The 21,316-nt window shown below is 48.5% G+C and overlaps 11 protein-coding genes across 11 annotated transcripts; 6 read left to right on the top strand and 5 right to left on the bottom strand.

The window, feature by feature from the left end:
* Window positions 1-646: 646 nt before the first annotated feature.
* N7506_006830 (cation diffusion facilitator family transporter) lies at window positions 647-2,110 on the bottom strand (the record flags this gene model as incomplete). Its single annotated transcript, XM_056956123.1, has 10 exons — window positions 647-704; window positions 764-867; window positions 923-1,002; window positions 1,060-1,294; window positions 1,347-1,441; window positions 1,499-1,579; window positions 1,630-1,777; window positions 1,828-1,872; window positions 1,924-1,973; window positions 2,029-2,110. The coding sequence occupies 10 exons, from the start codon at window positions 2,108-2,110 to the stop codon at window positions 647-649; spliced, it is 978 nt and encodes a 325-aa protein (XP_056810457.1).
* A 1,629-nt stretch (window positions 2,111-3,739) lies between these two features.
* Window positions 3,740-4,639, bottom strand: N7506_006829 (NmrA-like family protein; the record flags this gene model as incomplete). The annotated part of the gene is made up of 1 exon (XM_056956122.1): window positions 3,740-4,639. One exon carries the CDS (start codon window positions 4,637-4,639, stop codon window positions 3,740-3,742), a length of 900 nt encoding a protein of 299 aa, XP_056810456.1.
* A 623-nt stretch (window positions 4,640-5,262) lies between these two features.
* Window positions 5,263-5,613, bottom strand: N7506_006828 (uncharacterized protein; the record flags this gene model as incomplete). The annotated part of the gene is made up of 2 exons (XM_056956121.1): window positions 5,263-5,474; window positions 5,529-5,613. The coding sequence occupies 2 exons, from the start codon at window positions 5,611-5,613 to the stop codon at window positions 5,263-5,265; spliced, it is 297 nt and encodes a 98-aa protein (XP_056810455.1).
* A 1,528-nt stretch (window positions 5,614-7,141) lies between these two features.
* Window positions 7,142-8,326, top strand: N7506_006827 (protein kinase domain protein; the record flags this gene model as incomplete). The annotated part of the gene is made up of 5 exons (XM_056956120.1): window positions 7,142-7,236; window positions 7,286-7,605; window positions 7,659-7,960; window positions 8,019-8,184; window positions 8,274-8,326. The coding sequence occupies 5 exons, from the start codon at window positions 7,142-7,144 to the stop codon at window positions 8,324-8,326; spliced, it is 936 nt and encodes a 311-aa protein (XP_056810454.1).
* A 1,001-nt stretch (window positions 8,327-9,327) lies between these two features.
* N7506_006826 (zinc-binding alcohol dehydrogenase family protein) lies at window positions 9,328-10,404 on the bottom strand (the record flags this gene model as incomplete). The annotated part of the gene is made up of 1 exon (XM_056956119.1): window positions 9,328-10,404. The coding sequence occupies one exon, from the start codon at window positions 10,402-10,404 to the stop codon at window positions 9,328-9,330; it is 1,077 nt and encodes a 358-aa protein (XP_056810453.1).
* A 455-nt stretch (window positions 10,405-10,859) lies between these two features.
* N7506_006825 (uncharacterized protein) lies at window positions 10,860-11,883 on the top strand (the record flags this gene model as incomplete). Its single annotated transcript, XM_056956118.1, has 3 exons — window positions 10,860-10,897; window positions 10,955-11,184; window positions 11,255-11,883. 3 exons carry the CDS (start codon window positions 10,860-10,862, stop codon window positions 11,881-11,883), a joined length of 897 nt encoding a protein of 298 aa, XP_056810452.1.
* Window positions 11,884-12,812: 929 nt separating this feature from the next.
* N7506_006824 (uncharacterized protein) lies at window positions 12,813-13,020 on the top strand (the record flags this gene model as incomplete). The annotated part of the gene is made up of 2 exons (XM_056956117.1): window positions 12,813-12,892; window positions 12,942-13,020. Exons 1-2 carry the CDS (start codon window positions 12,855-12,857, stop codon window positions 13,018-13,020), a joined length of 117 nt encoding a protein of 38 aa, XP_056810451.1. The 5' UTR covers window positions 12,813-12,854.
* Window positions 13,021-13,035: 15 nt separating this feature from the next.
* Window positions 13,036-14,023, top strand: N7506_006823 (LOG family protein; the record flags this gene model as incomplete). Its single annotated transcript, XM_056956116.1, has 2 exons — window positions 13,036-13,055; window positions 13,534-14,023. The coding sequence occupies 2 exons, from the start codon at window positions 13,036-13,038 to the stop codon at window positions 14,021-14,023; spliced, it is 510 nt and encodes a 169-aa protein (XP_056810450.1).
* Window positions 14,024-15,055: 1,032 nt separating this feature from the next.
* On the top strand, window positions 15,056-17,299 carry N7506_006822 (pseudouridine synthase PUS7; the record flags this gene model as incomplete). The annotated part of the gene is made up of 2 exons (XM_056956115.1): window positions 15,056-15,264; window positions 15,316-17,299. The coding sequence occupies 2 exons, from the start codon at window positions 15,056-15,058 to the stop codon at window positions 17,297-17,299; spliced, it is 2,193 nt and encodes a 730-aa protein (XP_056810449.1).
* Window positions 17,300-17,752: 453 nt separating this feature from the next.
* Window positions 17,753-20,234, top strand: N7506_006821 (Glutamyl/glutaminyl-tRNA synthetase class Ib; the record flags this gene model as incomplete). Its single annotated transcript, XM_056956114.1, has 8 exons — window positions 17,753-17,847; window positions 17,928-18,435; window positions 18,496-18,508; window positions 18,556-18,586; window positions 18,642-18,715; window positions 18,850-19,338; window positions 19,392-19,843; window positions 19,899-20,234. 8 exons carry the CDS (start codon window positions 17,753-17,755, stop codon window positions 20,232-20,234), a joined length of 1,998 nt encoding a protein of 665 aa, XP_056810448.1.
* Window positions 20,235-20,322: 88 nt separating this feature from the next.
* N7506_006820 (uncharacterized protein) lies at window positions 20,323-21,171 on the bottom strand (the record flags this gene model as incomplete). Its single annotated transcript, XM_056956113.1, has 1 exon — window positions 20,323-21,171. One exon carries the CDS (start codon window positions 21,169-21,171, stop codon window positions 20,323-20,325), a length of 849 nt encoding a protein of 282 aa, XP_056810447.1.
* Between the last annotated feature and the right edge of the window lie 145 nt (window positions 21,172-21,316).

The raw sequence follows: 21,316 nt of genomic DNA, 5'->3' as shown, positions 1-21,316 counted from the left end.
GCTATTTAAAACTTTTCTGGTCGTAAGGTCACTCGTCCTGGTAACGGTCGCATCCATAGATTTTGTGAGCAGCGTGAACTAGCAAGGGCGGCAAGGGCGGGGCAACCAACAGCGCTTAGCCTGAGATTCCAATTCATCGCGGAGACAAAACCTTGAAAGTGGCTCTAAGCAGCCAAAGCATCATCGCCTCATCAAACCCTGCCTATCACATGTGTACACGCAAGCCTATACCAGGATCAGTTCGTAAAAGCGACGTTGTTGGTGACAGCACATCTCCAAAGCCACATCAACTCCTACTTGGACGCCTTGGCATCTGTGACCCTAGGATATTTGATCACTGGGTGACATGTCTGGAGTGGACTGGTTAGCCGGGAAAAATGGGTGTGATGCCTAGGTGTGGTAGAGCCCCTTGCTAACTCTCATTATGTACACCTGCCAGATGGGGCTCTGCATGTTCTACATAGTAAACTTCCAACTGATTGACTCTTCTCTGATATCCTCCACCTGAAAGTGCCAAAGGTCTTTGTGCCCACGTAAGGATTTCCAGTCGAAGATACGTTCCCTGAAAAGCTAGCCGCAGCATGTCAATACCTCACATGAGGTACTGCACTTGACTTGGCATAAATTCGACCAATCGCTTGAGTTATCAACACCGGACGAGATCGCCGACGGAGAGTTTGACCCAAGCTCCGGCTGCACGGTAGCTGAATGAACGCCATAGCTATGAAAGCACTCATTCATGGTGTTAGCTATCTGCACAAACTCGGGAATCGTTTTCTTAGAAATAGTGACGTGAACTGATGCCAACGCCTTCTCCTGGTTGAGGCGCCAGACGTGGAGTTCGTGGATGGACAAAACACCAGGGATCTGGGATTGAGAGCTGGCATTAGCTCAGTACTGAAGGGGACAAGCGAGAACATACTGTTTCGAGATCGTGTTTAATGTCTTCGAGATTGATACCCTTCGGGACACTTTCAAGTAGTATTTTACCCGAGTTTCTCACTGCATAGTGAACGGGTCAGCATGTAGTATGAATTTAGATTCCTAGGGGTTACAAACCCAGGGGGAGTGAAGTTGTGAGGATAACAAGAGCGATAGCCATGCTGACAGCAGGGTCTGCGTAGTAGCGCGCGGGGGACGTAGTGAGCCAGATTATTAGGGCCGAGATGATGACACCGACATTGTTTGCAGCATCACCTATGACATGAATCAAGACACCCAGCATGCCAAGATCATACCCAGTCTTCGATGGTGGCTGATCATTGTGACGATGATTATCGTGTAAGACAAAAGTCTGTTTCCAAAGGGGTAAACATCCAGTACACTGGGGCAGAATCTTAACTAACCTGCTCTGTGCCACTTTCTGCGTTGCCAGATCGCTGTGTAAAATTCGAAGCACCGGCGTCGTTGCCGTGGGAATGATCGTGCGAGTGACCGTGGTCTTGGGAATCGCGTATTTTAGTGGACTGGAAAGTAAATATGATCCTTGAGGTCATACCATGCAGGAACGAGGCGCTGATAATATTGAGAGCCAGGCCGACGCAACCAATGATGAGCACAAGTTTTGGCTGTTCCACAACTGCGACTTTATTAGCAAGATCACATGTTGTCGACGGATACACCACACACCCTGAACAGAGACAAATCGCTCTATAGATTGCAGGAAAATACTGACGCCCAATGCGAGAAGGAAAACGCCGTTGAAGAAGGCACCGAGAAGTCGAGAGCGCTGCCAGCCAAAGGAAAGGTCATGCGGAGAGTCTTTGTTTGCCGAGATCTGCTTTTCGTGAGAGGCAAGCCTCAAAGACTTTGGAACATATTTCTTACCTTCAGAGCAGCAAACGCAACGATAAAACCAATCAAGTCGTTCAGCTGGAAAGGATTAGCGAATGAAAAATTTGAACAAGACAAAGATGACTGTACATAGTGGAATGCATCTGCTACAAGAGCTAGAGATCTTGTATAGAATCCAACTAGGTAGATAATTGTCAACACGTGTATGTTAATGGAAGGGTTCTGTGATCATACCGGAGATCTCTGCGATGAAGAAGCAAAAAGAGATGGAGATCACCAGCTGGAGCCGCTGGGATTGAGTCAAATGTAAGCCCATATTTGGAAGAAATAGCAGTGTTGATGGGGAAGAGAGGAAGTAAAAGGGGGCAGGTAGGCAGGTTGGGAAAAGGACAAAAAGGAAAAGACCAGGGGGTGAGTCAATTCAGCTATTGGGTTAGCGAAAATCGGTCCGCGGGAGTATTGTGAGTGGAGTGGTCAGACGAGCTTCTTGAAACTCTGGCAAGTTATTGGTGCAATCTCCTCCCGTATGGTTGTCATTAAGCATCTTCAATTCCGTTGGCGTTGCTATCTTGTCGAAGTCATGCCCTGCAGGCAATTTGAGTTCCGTGATTCCAGTCTGATCATACTATAATGCATTCTTTCTCAAAGTAAATTCCCAGGGCTCGGAAGTGGGTTGTTCGATCAGTGTGCGCTGGCTGGCTTAAACTCGTATTGGCCACCGAAGGTGCCAGAATCCTAGCAAAACCAAATCCTTCATCCACGTTGTTGAAATCCTTGAAATCCATCATAATCCAAGGGTTGTTTTCTCTTGAAATGCTGTTCTTGTACTCTCAAGGTCAGAAATCTACAAGCTAGTCAATGGTATTCACTCACTAAACTCGGAAGTCTGGCTCGCCAAAAAATATGGTAAACTTGCCCCCGAGTCTTGGCTCTCAAGGCTGACGGCTATTTGAAAGATAGCGATAAGACACTTCAGTCATGATCAGAGTTGGGGCACTTCACCGGCCTATCTGCTACACCTTTAGATTAGAAGATATTGATGTTTGAAGGTAGACATGCGCAAAAACATTTTTATACACCATCGTTAGGTGGAAGTATACTTAGATTCCTGCGGAGTTCTGCTTGGCTCAATCCCTGAGAATTTTGTGGGTGTGGAGATAAATCACTCCGACGTTCCGAAGTGAAGACACGGCGAAAGGGCCTGACACCAACCGTCAGTCTTGTACTCTACCACACCCCGTGTGCACAGTGAAACTAAATGACAATTGCAAAGACGCTCGAGGACCCTAATGACATTTTCCAGGAACTGTAAAGGGCCGATTTGGGTGTTCTAAAGGATATAAACCTGGGAACACTTATATTTGGGGACACGATAGGATCGAAATGACAGGCAGAGGTCAAAATAAAGTTAATTAAGCATCAAGAGAACGCCTAAGAGTCAGACGCTTTCCACGTTTATTGGTCAAAGGGGAATTCGTCCACAAGGTCCTCACCCCCAAGGTCCTCACCCGCAATGCCCGCAAGGTCCTCATTCTCCTCAACAACGTTGGCACCAACACCCGTGGACCAAGCCCAGAATTGCCGTACCGCTGTCGACCTATGTATTGATGACTGCTACCATCGCTTCAACAATACTCACCCACACTCATCTGGTCGCTTCCAAGCAACTCTAACTGAGCTACACTGGGCGCTGTGCAACTGCTTACTAATCTCGATCGGATTATCTATCACCCGACAGAGAGCGCTTCTCCACTGTCTCCCCATGAGCGTGGGAGAGTTTGAATTGAACACCCAGTCCAGCTTGATTGTCTGAATTACTAGAACTGACCCCAGTCGAACTGATAGCACTTGTACCAACCCGCGCGGTCAGCTTCGGCTATATCGACAAACAAGTCCCCGAGGTCATGCAAAGATGCAACTTGAGCTACTTTGTTGACATGAGCTATCAAGGCTCAAACCTTTGTCTGTTTTCCCTAACCCACTGCTCAAGACTGAGCGCAGCATTTCCTGTGTACTTCAGGACATTACCCAACGCTTCCGGGTATTCGGCTGCACGAAGGGACTTTCCTGCGTCGTGCACCGCGTCATGGACCATCCAAGCGGCAACTGGCGGAGGAATTCCAATATCACACATCTGCTTCAACGCGTCTTCCTCTCCAATTCTGACAACTTGAATAGATTTTCCCAGAACACTGCCAATCACCCCCATCGCGTCTTTCAGAGCCAGTCTCTCCCGTCCAACGATCCCTACAACATGCTCTGGGCCACCATGTGCGAGGATTTTGCCGGAGACGCGTCCCACATCATCCGGGGAAATAAAATCAAACTCGGCATCAGGATTGGGTAGCTCGACTTTTCCTTCGATGATACCCTGTTTAGATGCCAGCGAATTGCTCGAGAAATAAGCCGGGCGGATCGCAACAAAATTCTCCTGCCCAAACACCTCCTCGAGCTCAATCTCCACTTGCGCGTGACGGAAGGCGATGAAGTCGGAAGATGGCGTGGAGCGAATATCACCCACGACAGTGAAGCTGCTCAGGAAGACGACATTCTCGATACCGCCGTCTCGAAGGGCCCGTAGACTGTCTCGCATTTTGCCGTCCCCGACAACGTATATAAAAGCCACCGTGGCACCGGATTTGCGCACGGCAGCTTCGACGGTTTCAGGCTTGGTGAGGTCCGCTGCGATCTTGTTGAACGTGTAGCTACTCAACTTTGGGATTGGCTTGGTGGTGTCTCGGACGGCGAGAGTGACGTTGGCGCCTTCTTGGTGAGCTTGCAGCGCTGCCGCAGAGCCAACATCGCCTGTTGCACCAAAGATGATGACATTTCGGTTGATGGCCATTTTAGGTTGATGCAGGGGTAGGAGTGAGTGATTGAGGCGTAAATATTTTCCTGATTTTCGCCGGTGATTTCGTCTGTTGCTTTTCCGAACTCCTTCTATGGGATTGTGCCAAGAAGTGAACTTGGGCGTGGAGATGATCTCTCCATCGAGGCAATGTGAGACTCGTTGCCCTGGTGATGACCAGATATGCAGATCAAATACGCGCGTCTGACTGGTGAAAAGCCGATTTTTCACATACTACGGAGTACCGGTTGAGCAGCTGGCTATTGGCCCCACACCGAAACTCCGAGATACCCGACTCGTTGTAGCCAGGATGATTGAGCTCATCGAGTAGAGGAATGACGAAATCTACCTGTGCATGTGTTAGTCGCACAGCGGCCAAAAGCAGTGGATGAGAGCTCGGAATCTACGAGGAATTCAAAATATACACCGGTGAGTGGATGTAGCAAAGAAAGCTCTGAATCATAGAAAACAGTCTCAGTTCATATCTCTCAATGCAACTTCAATTTGATATTCCTCGCCATTTCCAGCACCATAACCATTTCAATGTTTCCAACAGTTTAGAATTCGAGCGAAATTCGCGGATAGCCCAATCACAAGGAGGCTTCCAACCCAATGTATGTTCAATCATCATACTCATCGTCCTCTCCCAGTCCAGCGCCGAGACCTGCACCAGCGCCGGCTCCCGTCGCCCCACCAAAGCCTCCCCCAAAACCGCCGCCAATCCCATCGCCAATGGAGCCGCCACCGCCGCCCCCACCGCCCAGAGCGGAGGCTATGCCATCACCGAGGCCCGCACCGAGACCAACACCTTTGTCACCACCGCCATTATTGCCTGTGATAAAAAATTAGCAGGAGAAATAATCTGGTTGTTGCTCGCGTGACGAACAGAAAAGGTCTGCTAGCTCACCGGTCGGGGCGGCAACGGCGACAAGAGCCATGCTGAAAAGAGCAAAAATAATGTTGCTCTTCATCTTGTGCTTTAGATCAAACTACATCGTTTTGTCAGTCAGTGTTGTCCTTCATCATAGCCTTCAAACAACAAGGCAATGTTACCGAAAGTCTTTAGTCAGGGGCAGGAGTTGCTGTGGTTTTTCAGTGCTCTGAGGATTAGTGACGATGATACTGGGCGACCAGCCTTGTTTTATATCTCGGATTTGACCTTCACAGAACCCACCAACTGACATGATATCTTCCAATGTTGACACGTCCGGCCCGCTCAGACCGCTGGTGACTGAAATCAGAATGAACTGTCTGTTTCATCATCGAAACCCTTGGAAGTGGTCGCTACCGTGAATCGCCTGGGTCCGAATTTTCGGACGGTCTAGTCCTGATGCATCGGAACATTACTGTCTGTGGGCATCAAATGTCTCAAGTCTTCAAACATCACCATGCGTTGTGGCTGGCCGTACATGGTGACCAGACACATGTAAAGGCCCTTTATGGTTGCCTTTTTCAAGGTCCCATGCTGCCTACCTACTCTGCAAAGCTCTCAGTGTTCTGATCCATGGGCTACATCCATGGGTGCCTTTCTAGTACCTATATTCTACTCACTCAGGCTATCCGTTGGTGCTAGCTCTACTTGAATCTTGGAACCACATATGGTTGAGCTTCTGAGATTTGTAGAGTGCAAGGATCGCCGCTTTCAAACTGGTCCGCCCCTTGCATAAGTTCTCCGATCTGAGGTAAGCGCATGCTGTGCGATCATCGGAGGCGTGGCTTTCCCCAGGGCTGTCTTAAAATCCCTAGGGTTAATGAAATGTGAGAGATTCAAATGGGTCTTTAAGGCTCTGATAGGGAGAAGCCGCGATGGTAACAATTTGAAAATACATCAAGGTGGACCCTTCTTATGCGCACTTATATCCTAGCTCAGACGGTAATCTGAATACTCAAATAATCCTGGAAACTTCGTATTGACAAGCCTTAGTGCCGCGCTCACGCGTGGCCCAATAGACAGTCAAAAAGAGGATAATACTTGCTTGCAAAAACCCTTGGAATTGGTCACAGAAGAGAGCTATCATCACCTCCAGGATCTTCTTTCAATTATCTTTTCAACTATCTTTTCAACTATCCTTCTAATTATCCATCTAACTATTCTTCTCACTATCTTTCTAACTAATCGTCGAGTCTACAATCTGTACTTTGTCAAACACGGCTTGTAGATTACGGAGATCCAGGCACGATATATTGGCATGTTTGCATTGTATGGTCATTAATGGGCTCCCGTGCGGGGGAGACTGGGCCCACAACCCTTTGATTCCCAGGTGGGCCTGGGAGTACTCACTGCTCTTTGGTTGACGCATACTCTGTACACGAACTCATCCTGCATACATCCCCCGATTCAAATCAACAGATGAGTCCCCTGCGGGTATGACTGAAGAGCCTCTTTCAGCGGCCCCCTGGCCTGTGATTGTATTTCCCAACAACGGCTTTGATATTATCGAAGAACCCTCCGTCGAAGAGGAGGAAAGTGAAGGATTTTCCAGTGGTGATTAACATCCCATGGTGATCGGTGATGTCCTAAATTCTCGGTATCAAGTCGTTGGTAAGCTTGGGTTCGGGGTTTCGTCGACGGTTTGGCTCGCTCGGGACATGAGGTGAGTCTGCCTTTGATGTCACTCACTATCCTTTATGCTCATAGATCAGGGATCGTCGTTACGTTGCTTTAAAAGTCTACACTGGCGATGAAGATAACAAGAACGAGTTCGAAATCTACAAACAACTCTCCAAAAACTCGCAACATCCCGGGCGCGAACATGTGAGGGAGGCCCTGGATTCGTTCACACTATCCCGACCGGGTGGAGACCACCATTGCCTTGTTCAAAAGCCTCTTTGGGAGAGTTTGCATGATCTCCACTACGTCATGCCGCATGCTCGCTTGGAGGTCGACATCTTAAAATCTGCAATAAAGCAAATGCTACTCGCATTGGATTACATACATACCGAGTGTAAGCTCGTTCACACAGGTACGCCTTATTTGAAAGTTAAAGATAAAAGATTTCCACTGATTATTTTGGAGATATCAAACCGGATAATATCATGCAGGAGCTTAACGACACCTCTGTTCTCGAAAAGTTCGTTCAGGACGAAGTGAAGAAACCATCACCTCGTAAGATCACCGGTGATAGGATCATCTATCTTTCTCGTCTTTTAGACCCCCCGAAACAGTTTGGCCGAGCCTTACTCTGTGATTTCGGATCGGCTGTTCAGGGAGAAGAGGAAAGAAATCACAATGCCCAGCCTGAAATTTACAGATCGCCGGAGGTCATGCTGATGGCGAATTGGAGTTACCCTGCTGATATTTGGAACCTGGGTGTTATGGTGAGTCGTCAATGGGGCCCTATATTTAGCGCTTTTTTGCTCATCCCTTTGAAAACAGATCTGGTTTCTTCTTCAAGGTCAACTTCTCTTCACCGGTCTGCATCCTACTCTGGACAAATATATTACCCGCGCACATCTTGCGGAAATAGTCGGACTATTAGGGCCGCCACCCCATGACCTCATTCAAAAAGGAGTTAGAGGCTCTGAGTTTTTCGATGAAGACGGTGAGCATGTCTTATCCCACGCTGTCTTGAGGGCGAAGACAAAAACAAATTCTTGGCGTTTATTAGGGGCATGATTACATGGCGACAAGAAGATCGGAAGACTGCCGCAGCTCTGCTTCAAGATCCGTGGCTGAATAGTTAAATCGGTTCAGGCTGAATGAGCTTACAATATCCATGGATATTCTGTGTGCGACTTGTTGAACCACCACGTTTCTTCCTTCTCTTACTCTCATTGCATGACCCCTGGCCATCATAATGTGTTCTAACTTCAAGGTGAATACATACGACCACGGGGTGTGGAGAACAGGGCTTCCCGTCCACTCAGCCATACTTAAAAAAACTAGAGTTTATACTATAGAGCAAAAATAGTTATAATTATAAATAAATCACTATAAATCTCCTTAATATTATAACAGTAATCCTTAAATTTCTACTTAAAAATTTCTAAAACTTTAAATATTATTTTCTTTCAAAAAACTTTCTTTCTTTTAAAGCTAGTTGATTAATTTCTTTAAATAATTAAAAAATATATTATATTTAAAAAAAGATTATATAATCTATAGTAAATAATCAATCTAATACTAATCGGTTAAATGCAGGAATTCTACAGGCTACTTCAACTATGGTTACTAACCCGGGCACGGCACAATAATTGCGCCGCGGCTTGCTCCATAAAACTGCTTACGAGGTACATATGGCACATAGAACTCACAAATACGAGGCATAATTGACGATTTGGAAACCTACCGATGGATCTTCAAATGCGGCAGCGCTTAGGTGATCTTTTTGCTGAAATCATTCGGGATTGGATATATCCACATTACCAAAACGCAGACGATGATGTAGGGTAACAGTTTAATTGTTTAATTCGCAGGCACAGTCACTCTTGATAGTTCGTCAACCAATCATGCCAATTGGTTCCCTCAGTGCTAGTCTGTATGGGTATCTTACGGTCTGGCAAATACTTCAATTTTGAAGCCCCCAACTCTATACGTCGTGGCGGTAATTCTGAAGACCCAAAGTCGACCAATGTTATTGGTAATTGACCGGCGCGCAGTCAAGCTCTCTTGTGATTGTGGTACTATGTCTTTCTGACTCGATTTTGATTCATCTCACTTTGTATAATGCAGCGCTATACTAAGCTTAAAAAGAAACTACTAACTTGCCCCCGGCTACAGCGCCTGTTCGTAGTTTGTTCAATCCATCTAAAATACCCACAAACCCTTCCTTTTGCTTGACAGTAGGAATCGGTTTCAAGACATGTGTGATTGTTGGAAGGACCTTGTAAAAGCGTACAAGAGCATCGCGGTCGGCCGGTCTGGTCTCAAACTTTGGGCCAATTGGGGGTAACCACTGGAAAGGGTGCCCAAAAACCGTATACGCCATCACCATCTCGTACGCCACGCCCGGTACGCTTGACTTGCCGTTAGGCAATAGCGTTACCACCGTACCGCCAGTGTTTTTCAGTACTTCTGCACATACGGAAGTAGATTTTCCTTCGGAGAAACAATCGACGGCCTTCGAGATCTTCGGATACGCCTTGACGACATCTGCTGCAACGGTTGCCGACCTGTAGTCAAATACTGCGGTGGCGCCGTACGCCTTGACAAGGTCGAATGAACGCGGCGAGGCCGTCGTAACAACTCTATACCCAGCTGCCTTTGCAATCTGTATGTGAAACAGCCCAGCGCTGGTAGCTCCAGCATAGATGAAGATCGCCTCATTCCTGACAGCCGCCTCATCACCTTGGACGAAGGCGAGGCCATGACGGACATTGAGGGCCAACATGGCAGTCACGGCTGAGACGCCGTACGTGGTGGCGTCCGTGTCGCTTATTTCATCAGGAATCTTCCAAGCCAAATCCGAGTCGACTTTCAAGTACTCGGCGAAAGCCCCCTTGTCGGGAAAAAGGCCACCGTGCACGGCGCCCGCTACGCGATCGCCGGGTGTCCATCCCGACCTGACAGCGCTGCCGACCTGTTGGACCACGCCAGCATAGTCGCAGCCTATGATGGTGTGAGGAGGAGAAATGGCGTCTAGGTGCTTGAAATCCGTCGGATTCAACGCGACCGCCTTGACTTTGACCAAAATCTCGTCGGGCGAGATTGTAGGAATGGGAACATCGTCCTTGACCTGTCCCCCTTGGCCACCGACTGATTTGCCACAGACGAGGTTGACAAATCTGGTGACAATGCTGCGATTAGAAACAAGAGCCTTCATGATGTGCCGATGCGCAGCGAACGAATGAAAGGCTACGGTGAAGAGTAGCAGGCTCCTGTACTAATAGAAAGGGTCAACTATCAACGCGTCATGCTTCCGGTTGCGAGAGGGGCAAATGACGGAAAACTTGAAGAATGCCGCCTGTAATCTACGGTGGGAATGGAGCAACTATCTTGCCGACTTGTAAAGTTAGTTCGAGTCGCTACGGAACGGTTACATAACTTACCCGAATATGACGGACGCAGAGGACCTCGGGAGATTCGCGGTGGGCGGAGTTGAGACAAAATCGGCTGGGTCACTGTAGCTTGGTAATTTGTTTAATAATCAGCCCGTCTTGTTCCCATATCCTAGATTATACCTTTGGAGGTCCTCGTGCTTGATACTAGTGTAAAATATATAAGCAGGCGGTGCTGTGCGGTTAATGTCCTTCATAATTGGCCTCGTTTCACCTCAATATGTCGGACTCAAAGCAAAGATCAATCCTGATCACCGGGTGCGCTAAGATCGTCTACTCCCTCCATACTCCCTGACCTAACCACCCACTCACTAGATGTTCCCAAGGGGGTGCCGGTAACGCCCTAGCCCTACAATTTGCCTCTAAGGGCTTCCGCGTCTTTGCGACTGCCAGGTCGCTGAAGACTTTGGCCAACCTACAAGAAAAGCATATCGAGACTCTCACTCTCGATGTAACGGACGCGAGAAGTATCGAGACTCTAGCGACAGAAATCGCTCGTCGTACAGGAGGTTCCTTGGATGTACTTTTCAACAATGCGGGCACTCGTAGGTTATCTCCAGATTAATCGACTGCGGGTTTTCGCACAGGGATTAACGCTGCTCGCACCCTACCTAGTTTATGAAGCACCCGCCGTCGAGGCAGATCCCGCCCGTGTGCGTGCACTCTTCAACACGAACGTTTTTGGCCTCATGGAAGTGACTACTGCGTTCACCCCTCTCCTGCTCGCCGGAGTGACTGCAGAATTTTCGCCGATAATAGTCAATGTCGCCTCTGTCCTAGCGCGCCTCCCGTATCCATTCGCTTCCGCTTACAACGCTAGCAAAGCGGCTGTAGCATCCTACTCTGACACTCTTCGACTCGAGTTCCAGCCGCTTGGCCTGAAAGTCAAAACCTTGTACATGGGAGAGGTATCGACTCCATTGATGTCGGCGGACAATATCAATTTTGGGCCGGAGAGTATTTACCGCGTGGTGGAGGATTCTGTAAAGGCACGAACAACTACTCACCTTGCGAAGACAATGGGGCCGGCTCAGTTCGCGCGGGAAGTTGTAGACGAAGTTATCGGTGGAAAGAGTGCCTCGATTTGGAAAGGTACTAATGCCTTTACGGTTTGGTTTTTGAATGCCGTGGGACCGAGGAATGTATTCGATAGTACCTTGTTGAAGGGGGCTGGACTAGACAAGGAAGAGGCCAGGTCGAGTATTTTCAAGCTTGGCCAAGCAAAGACCAAGAAGAACGCGTGAGCAAGCGGTTAAAGTAGCCAGACATAACTAGCTAGGCTCACAAGCCTTACTGTTGTTGACATATCCGGCATCCATATAGTAATAGAAATGCTTGATGTCTCCCTTTCCACGGTAATGTGACCTTCTGGGTAAATACTTCGTATCATCCATGTAAAGTAGATTTCGAAAACGGCTTCCCCTCAAAACACCCGCGATTTGTTTCTCGGCCCGTACCCGAAACAACACTAGTTCAAATTTGGATTTAGTCCCAACCATGCTTGGCTTACAAGACAAACTATAAGACGCGCGCGTCGCGCGCATCGGCCCTGAAACGATGAAAAACAAGAGACAGGAAAGCAGATGTAAGAGAAGAGTTCAGTTGATTCACGCTACTAAAGTTTAACAACATCGGCTCGGGATGATTACTCATCATTTTAACTTGATCACCAAGTCGGTTTATTAATCAAGCCGAATCCCTTTCAGACTCAACAGGTGGTGAATGGTGAATAGCACTCCCCAACAATGTTGGCTCCACAGCTTATACATAATTGGGTTCTCAATCATGGCTTTAATTAACTCATATACTTCACAATCATTCAATTCCCTTCTAGCGCACTTCTTACACCTAACTCTCAAATTTTGATCTTGCTCCAGTACAATTCAAGTACGGCAAAAAGAAACCTGCTTCGCAGAAATTGACATTTAGGCAATGCCTACCTCTAAGTATCCTAAGACACAGGGTTCTACGGATCATTCTACGGAAGTCTCTTACGAGGGAAATTGCCATTGTCAGGCTGTGTGTTTCTCTGTAAAACTACCGTCTTCACTGTCACAATTGACAGTCGTCTCGTGCAATTGTATGTACACAATTCCCCCTAAAAGATTATATTAGCTGCTCTGTGGACTGGTAATATCTTGCGATTGGTTGCCTAGACTTAAAAATGTTATAGGTAGCTATTGTCACATTTCAGGCAGTTTGCTTGCGTTCGTGGATGATCTGGAAATTCACGAAGGGACAGAATCTCTTAAGGTTTGGTTGACCTACACAATTGCTAAGATCAATGACTAATATGAAATAGGAATATCGGTTCGGCTCGCATACCATACAGATATTCTTTTGCGGAATCTGTGGTGCCAATGTTTATAACAAGTCGGTGAATCCACAGTTCAGATATGGTCAATGTGCTATTAATGTAAGTCGATATTTCCTCGTTGATAACCACTATCCTCTGTATAATAACGCCCGTTCAACGCTATGGAAGAGAGCGTATATAGACTAACAGATAAATCGGGATACCACTTTAGATGCGCCTACTACACGATATTGACTTGGAAAGCATAGAAATCAGCAAGGGTGATGGAAAGAATATCCGTCTACCACCTCTAGAAGAGAATCCAATCTAGGGTTGGGAAGGGGGTTGGGAAGGGGGGATGGGAGTTACGCTGCGAAAATCAAGAGAGAATTCATTTCTGTCAATCATAATTATGCGAGGCAGAGGCGTAAATTGGCTTTAATTATAGTGACGCTGCGGTTGGATAATTGTAGATAGACGCATCTGGCGGTCAAACAACAAGGCCGATGAGATAACGTTTCGGAATGAAGTGACAAACACGAGAGGCATTCAAACTGAGGAGGCAATGTACTATGAGGGAATGACAATGGTGATAAAGCGTTGAACTGTCTGGACCCGATGCCGTCCATGGGTTCATTCCTGCGGCTCTACTCGACTACGAGCGCTCCAATACTGGAATTGATCGCACCGACAGCGTCAAATATGGAACCTTCACCGTGGTTAAGGACATGCATACCCGCAAGTCAATGATGGCAACTCGAGTGCAAAAAGGTGGTCTCGGCAGTGGATTTTTAGCACTCAGTGGCGGCATAGGTACAATCGAAGAGTTGATGGAAACGGCAACATGGCAACAACTTGGGATTCATGACCGTGCTGTGTGTATATTGAACGTTGAAGGATTCTGGGACGGGCTTGTGGCTTGGATGGAGGAATCTGTGGTCAAGTCAGGGTTCCTTGCTGCGGACCACTGGAGCTCCATTGGGGTGGAGGAGACTGCCGAGGGCGCCATTCGATGGCTGGGCGAATGGCAATCCGCTAGAACTATCAATTTGGAATGGGGGGTCAAGTCCAGCCATGTTGATATTTGAACACCGGTCTTCTGGCTGCCATTTTGGCCACATGACTTGTAATTAAGCAAGGAGGCGCGACCATGCGACTGGTGGTCGGGCTGAAATGTGACCCACGAACCTGTACTTCGTACGAGGGCTAGAAGTGGCGTGGACGAATTCAGTTGAAGTGAATCCGATTCCATACTCCGTATGCAGGAAAGAAGTTGTGGTATCTTCGTGCTTGTGAATAGTTGGTGTTTTTCTTCTCGGCAGTGTTCGATGGTGACCTGTCGGAGTCTGTCGCTGCCTGCTTTGCCAGGCTCCAGTTAAGCGCTTGAGTAGATAGGTGGTCATTTAGCGAGCCGTGGAGAGCTTTTCTCTCACACACCTTCTTCCCGTTCCCCTCTTCCTCACCCAGAGCACATTGGATTATGGTACATCCATTTGCTCTTCATATTCCCCTGTTGGCGTAAAGAGCATTCTGAATTTGTGACCACCAGCAAAGCCTCACTGTTGTATACATCTGTTTTTGCTTTTTGATTTTCTCATTTGCTCCCAAGGCTACAACCTCCAATGAATATGAGCTGTGAGCTGTAGGAGTGACAGCGATGATGTCCAAGCTCAACTTCAGCCCTTGAAGGATTCTATATCTAATACCACCACCCAATTTTGTGAAGCCCAGCCACACATCTTTAAGCAAGAGATAACTAAATTAATCCTGGAGCCTCAATTTACTCCGTCAAAGAGCTGTTTGTACACCTGGGCAGTTGAACCCCCAAGCCAGAACTTATCAGTATGACTCTATCAATGGCAAATGATATGTGCAAAGCAAAAGAAAGTCATAGAATATACTGATCAAAGCATTACAGTCAATCATTCCAACTCTTATTTGTGGTTTTTCTGAAGTAGCTGTAGCCAGTAGTTAGAGCTGGTCAAGACATAGTGTAAAGGGTTGTCCGAATAGGGACTAGATCGCCCCACTGCCACGCTAAGCCCAATATGGGAGGGAAAAGTTCGGGATGCTCATTCCTTCTTCTCCTCCCAACCCCACCATCACAGCCATTTTACAAGATGGAGAAGCCAGACATTGTGGAATCTCCGCGCAAGCGCCAAAAGACCGACGATGCTGGTTCCATTGGGATCTCATTCGGCGGTGATGGCGCAGACGACGTTCCGCCCGCCGCAATCGCCGATGCTCAGACCCAAAAGGAAATCGAGGTTGGAATTACGGAGTTTGTGAGCAATGGCACCGAGGGATTTGCGGGTATTTTGAAGAAGAGGTAACTTGTGAAGGCTTGCCAACCAGGATCATGGCTAATTGCTGCATGCAGATACACTGATTTCGCGGTCAACGAGATCACAACCACCGGCGAAGTCGTCCACCTCCGAAACACCAAGGCACCGCACACCTCCAAGCCCGAGCCCCCTGCCCCAGGTCCCAAGGCGCCCGCATCGGATGTCAACACGGCCGAGAAGACCGAAGGCGCTCCCGCTGAGGCGGAGGCGGAGGCTGAATTCAAGGTGTCGGAAGAAGACCATGCTCTGCTCATCGAATACTTTGGCGCCAAAAACGCCACCGATATTATTGCGCTTCATGCGAAGGCCATGTCTAAGCCCAAGTCGCGCCCTAGCGAATTTGGCCAAGTCAGTGCCCAGGTGTCTGACCGTGACCTGCGCACCAAGATCCACCAAGCCATTCGCCGCATCTTCAAGTCACAGCTCGAATCCACTACCGACTCGGAAGGCAACATGGGAATCATCGCCGCGGCGAATCGATTCAAGCGCGAGGTTGGATCAGGCCGTGGAAACGGTCGGTCCAACAACAATCGCACCAACTGGGAAGAGCTCGGTGGCCCGTACCTGCATTTCACGCTCTACAAGGAAAACAAGGACACTATGGAAGTTGTGTCATTCATCGCGCGCTCTCTGAAGATGAACGCGAAGGCTTTCCAGTTCGCTGGAACCAAGGACAGACGCGGTGTGACCGCCCAGCGCGTCTGCGCTACCCGTCTGCTCGCAGAGCGCCTTGCGCGTTTGAACCCTACCCTTCGCAACGCCGTGGTTGGTGATTTCGAATACCGCAAGCAAGCACTTGACCTGGGTGACCTGAATGGCAATGAGTTCGTCATCACTCTGCGCGAGCTGGGTATTCCTGGTGTGGATCTCAATGATCCCAAGGCCGCGGTTGCAAAGGCTTCCGAAATTGTCGGCACTTCTCTGAAGAACCTTCGTCAACGTGGTTACTTCAACTACTATGGTCTCCAACGTTTCGGAACTTTCTCGACTCGCACTGACACAGTCGGCGTCAAGATGCTGCAGGAGGATTTCAAGGGTGCCTGTGATGCCATCTTGCACTATGCACCCGAAGCCCTGCAAGCTGCGATGGAGGGTGATGCCAATGACACAAACATCAGCAGCGACGACAGGGCGCGCGCCTTGGCTATCAACATGTTCGAGACTGGAGGTCCCAAGATCGTCAATGACGCCTTACAGAAGCTGCCCCGCAAGTTCTCTGCTGAGCAAAATCTGATCCGCCACCTCGGCCGATCCCGAAATGATTATCTGGGTGCGCTGCAAACCATTCCCCGCAACCTGCGCCTCATGTATGTGCATGCGCACCAGTCCCTCATCTGGAACTTTGCTGCTAGCGAGCGCTGGCGTTTGTATGGCGATAAGGTGGTGGAAGGTGACCTTGTGATTGTGCAAGAGCACCGCGACAAGGAAGATGCGGCTGCTGCCGAAGCTGCGGATGAAACTGTCGATGCCGATGGAGAGATTATCATTGTTCCCCAGGGCGAGGACAGTGCCGTTGCAGCCGAGGACATGTTTACCCGCGCTCGTGCTCTCACTGCCGAAGAGGCTGCTAGTGGCAAGTACACTCTGTTCGATATCGTGCTCCCCCAACCCGGATATGATATCATTTATCCCGAAAACAAGGTCAAGGACTTCTACAGCCGATTCATGGCCAGCGAGAAGGGTGGCTTCTTGGACCCAACTAAGATGCGCCGCTCCTGGAAGGATATCAGTCTCAGCGGAAGCTACCGCAAGGTCTTCAGCCGCATGCTGGATGATGACTACTCTTTTGACGTGAAGCTGTACACCAAGGACGATGAGCAATTTGTCCCGACCGATCTGGAAACCACGAAGCAAAACTCAGGAGAGACTCAGCCCGCCCCTACTCAGACTGAGGGCGATAAGATGGCCGTCGTTCTGAAGTTCCAGCTTGGCTCTAGCCAGTACGCCACCATGGCCCTTCGTGAACTGACCAAGGGCAAGGCCGTGGCCCACAAGGCTGACTTTGGTGGTGGTCGTTAGGCACTGCTGTTTCAAACAACCTATGCGATGTAAAATGCATATCAATAAGCGGAAAATAGGCTCTGGCCCGAATGAGCTCTATCTGTACCTAAGTCAACAAAGTTGGAAATCCAAGCAGTTGGCACAACAATTACGCATATTTTCTGAAATCAAAAACCAAACGAAGATGTATTTTCACCCATTCATTCAAAGCACAAATGTCATGATATAGTTCTGGATCGGGAATCAGGTGTCGATCAGCCATCCCGAGTTGGTTACGAGGGATCTGCCTTACCCCTGCATGCGTTCGAGAAGAGGGGTAGATGAGCCATCTGAATCCGCCTAGTGCGGCTCTGGCTGCATTCACATTCTGGGCGACTACAGCCCATGTGAGTCATCACATTCATTCAACTCCTATATCACACCCGCGGGCCGACCGATGTGTAGTCTCGCAGAGTGAACAGTGCTAGAGAAATGACCCGATTCGAGCTATTCGTGGCTACTGGGGCCACCCAGGCTTTACTGCTGCCCGCTGTTCTTATTGCCTCATTTATCAATGAGGCCTCCCCGTATGTGGGCGACCTTGCCTCTGAATTTCCAGCATGAGCCTATTGGCCAAAAAGAAGCTGACCGTCCTTTTTTCTCCTAGGAGCAAAATCATTGATGTCACTTTCGTAGATGATTCTGTGCTTGGAGATGACGAGAAGTCTATCATCTGCCTCCAATCAGATGGTAAGTCTATCACTGGCACCGCGCCCATCATCCAGCACCTTTATGCCAATTTCCCCTTCCTCGTTGGAAAGGATTCTCAGGCCGAGAGAGTATGGATCTCTCAACTGGAATCCTTTGAGGCCCTCGACTTTAAGGTCCTTGATCCCACCCTCCAACGTCTTGATGCGCACCTGCTTCTCCGATCTTTTGTCACAGGCTACTCGCTCTCCACCCCCGACATCGCTATATGGGGTGCGATCCGCGGAAACAGAGTGGTTGCTGCTGCAATAAAAAAGGGTAGCTTGGTCAATCTCACGCGATGGTATAAATTTGTCCAAGAGTTGTGTCCGTGGGCGACGGTCGCTGTCGATTTGCTGAATGCGGCAGCACGCGAAAAGAAAATTGCGAAAGCCAAGGAGGGTGCAAGTTACGAAATCGCCCTGAACGTAAGTCTGTCTGGAAGAGGACTATTCAACAACGATGGCTAATTCATGCCTGTCTTTAAGAACACCGAGAATGGTGTGGTGACAAAAAAACTTCACTAACCAACGACTGTCGTCTGATAGACGAGAAATACAATGGCACCCTTCTCCTTCGGTATGCACGAAGCACTTGAGGACCTTGATGTCATGAATACTAATTGAATTCCGAGATTCGATGACACCAATCCGTCGAACGAGAAGCAAGAGTTCCAAGATGCCATCGTGGAAGACCTCGCCTTGATGGGTGCGTCTCACATGATATTTATTCTCCGAAGAGGCTAACAGTGTCAAGGTATCCGACCCGACAAAGTTAGCTATACTAGCGATTATTTCGACCAACTCTATGAATACTGCCTTCAACTTATTCAATCTGGAAAGCCTACGCAGATGACACAGACAAGGACACCATGAAACATCAAAGACGGCACGGAATTCCAAGCCAGCGTCGTGAACTTTCACCCGCAAACTCATTGGCTCACTTTGCAGAGATGAAGAAGGGCACCCCCGAGGGTCTGCGCTGGTGCATCCGTGCTAAGATATCATTCAATGACAAGAACAAAGCCATGCGTGACCCTGTGATATACCGGTGTAATCCTGCTATTCACCACCGTACCGGTGATGCCTGGGTTGTTTATCCAACCTATGACTTTGCATGTCCGATTGTTGACTCAATGGAGGGAGTCACTCACGCTCTGCGGACCATCGAATACAGAGATCGCAACCCGCAATACCAGTGGATGCTCGATGCATTAAGCCTACGAACTGTTCAGGTTTGGGACTTTGCTCGTATGAACTTCATTCGCACCCTGCTTTCTAAAAGGAAGCTGAGCAAACTTGTGGAAAGTGGTGTTGTTTGGGGATGGGATGGTAAGTGTTCTGATTTCTCGGAATCCCTTTGTGACCACTAACACCCATTATAGATCCTCGATTCCCGACTATTCGTGGCATTCGCCGTCGAGGAATGACGATCCCTGCACTCCGAGAGTTCATTCTTAAACAAGGTCCCTCTAAAAACGTGACTCTGTTTGATTGGGCTTTGATTTGGGCTACCAACAAGAAGTATATCGATCCTGTTGCCCCTCGTTATACTGCTATTGAAACAGGAGATGTTATCAAGGCGACCGTAAACGGTGGCCCCGCTGTTCCGTATATGGAAAAGCGCCCAAAGCATGCGAAAAATATCGCAGTCGGTGAAAAGGATGTTTTTCTCTCCTCTTCTGTCATTCTCGAACAGGTTGATGGTATCTCATTCAAAAAGGACGAGGAGATCACACTTATGAACTGGGGTAATGTGATCGTTGGCGATATTTCCACCGACCCTTCTACAGGCAAAGTTACGCACCTGCACCTGGAATTGCATTTAGCCGGTGACGTGAAAAAGACTGAGAAGAAAGTGACTTGGTTATCTACCGAGGGCCAGACTTTAGTTCCTGTCGAGTTGGTTGATTTTTGACTACCTGCTGAACAAAGATTCACTCGCGGAGGATATACTTGAGGATGTTCTCAACTTCAACACGGAGTTCCGCGTGGATGCCCTGGCCGACAGTAATGTCTCCAACGTTCAAGTTGGCGATATTATACAATTTGATCGCAAGGGTTTCTACCGCGTGGATCGGGCCCCTGCCGTCGGTGTCCCTGGCGTCTTCTTCAGTGTTCCTACCGGAAAACAGAAATTATCCGAAGATTATAGTGGACCACGGTTTCTATGTTCGAAATTGAAAAAGAAACTTAAGAGCACACTGCATTCCACTATACGGTCATAAGAGTCAAACTAGAGATATGTTTCCTTAGAATTGACAATCCAACTAAGCATCAAGCAAGACCTTGGAGTAGGCTTCTTATAGGGGCTTTTCACTCTTCAGCCTCATCAACCTCAACACCATCCACAATCTCAAATGAATCAGCAGATCCCAGCCCAGTGGTAGAAGTCCACACGACAAATTGCGCGTCGTGCGAGGATTGACCTTGCTGCACCGTTCCCGGCACAAGACCGAGCCGGGTCTTAAGATCGCGGAAAGTAAACTTATGTTCTTTGAATCCAACCCCAGCAACGAGCGCATTATCACCCGACAAAGCAATGGGCACCCGGATTCCATCCTGCAGAACCTCAATCTTGACATGATCAGAATCAACAAGCGGCATCTTCGGGAACTTCACCTCATCATGCTTCCGCTGAATCGTAAAGATGAATCTCGACCGCCTGGTAGAATCAACAACCACATTGCCACCCGCCAGATACCAGTACTGATCGAAACCGTGTCTTTTCACAAAGAAACTGCTCCCGGAGAGTGTGTCGCTACCATTTGCACCAGCTCCCTGGGGGGTGAACGTGCGGAATCGCCCATCGGCATACGCTCCAACCCAATAGACTCGGATCTTTCCGAAGACATCAGTGAATTCGGGGTTCACCGACTTCATCTTTGGGTTTCCTGACAGGGCTCGGGCGGCAAGGTGGAAATTCTCGCCGCTGGCACCATCGTATGTCCAGAATTGGGCACCTGGGCGGTCCACCGAGGTGATATCGACCTTGGCTCCCGGTGTGCCGTTGTTATCGGATTGCGTGACAGACTTCACTCGTTGAAGGGCCCGATAATAGGTATCTGCGGTGTTTTGGTCGGGAGTGACCATGACCCAGTTGAAGTATTCGCCATAGCCTCCGTCCAACGGGCTCTCGTAGGTAACATAGGTGTAGTAGACCATCTTGGGAAAATTGATGCTTCAGTCGGGAAGATTTGAACTGTTTAGTTTTTGATTGTGAGGATCTGTGAGAAGATAGATATCAACGACCAAGTGACAAGGTATTTATATCATTTGCTGTACTGGTATTGCCATGTATTCAATGTCT

Source organism: Penicillium brevicompactum, assembly GCF_028827555.1.
Source record: "Penicillium brevicompactum strain IBT 35665 chromosome Unknown utg000005l_segment0_segment0, whole genome shotgun sequence".
Lineage (NCBI taxonomy): Eukaryota > Fungi > Ascomycota > Eurotiomycetes > Eurotiales > Aspergillaceae > Penicillium > Penicillium brevicompactum.
Note: the sequence above shows the minus strand (reverse complement) of the source record. Positions and strands in the feature narration are given on the sequence as shown.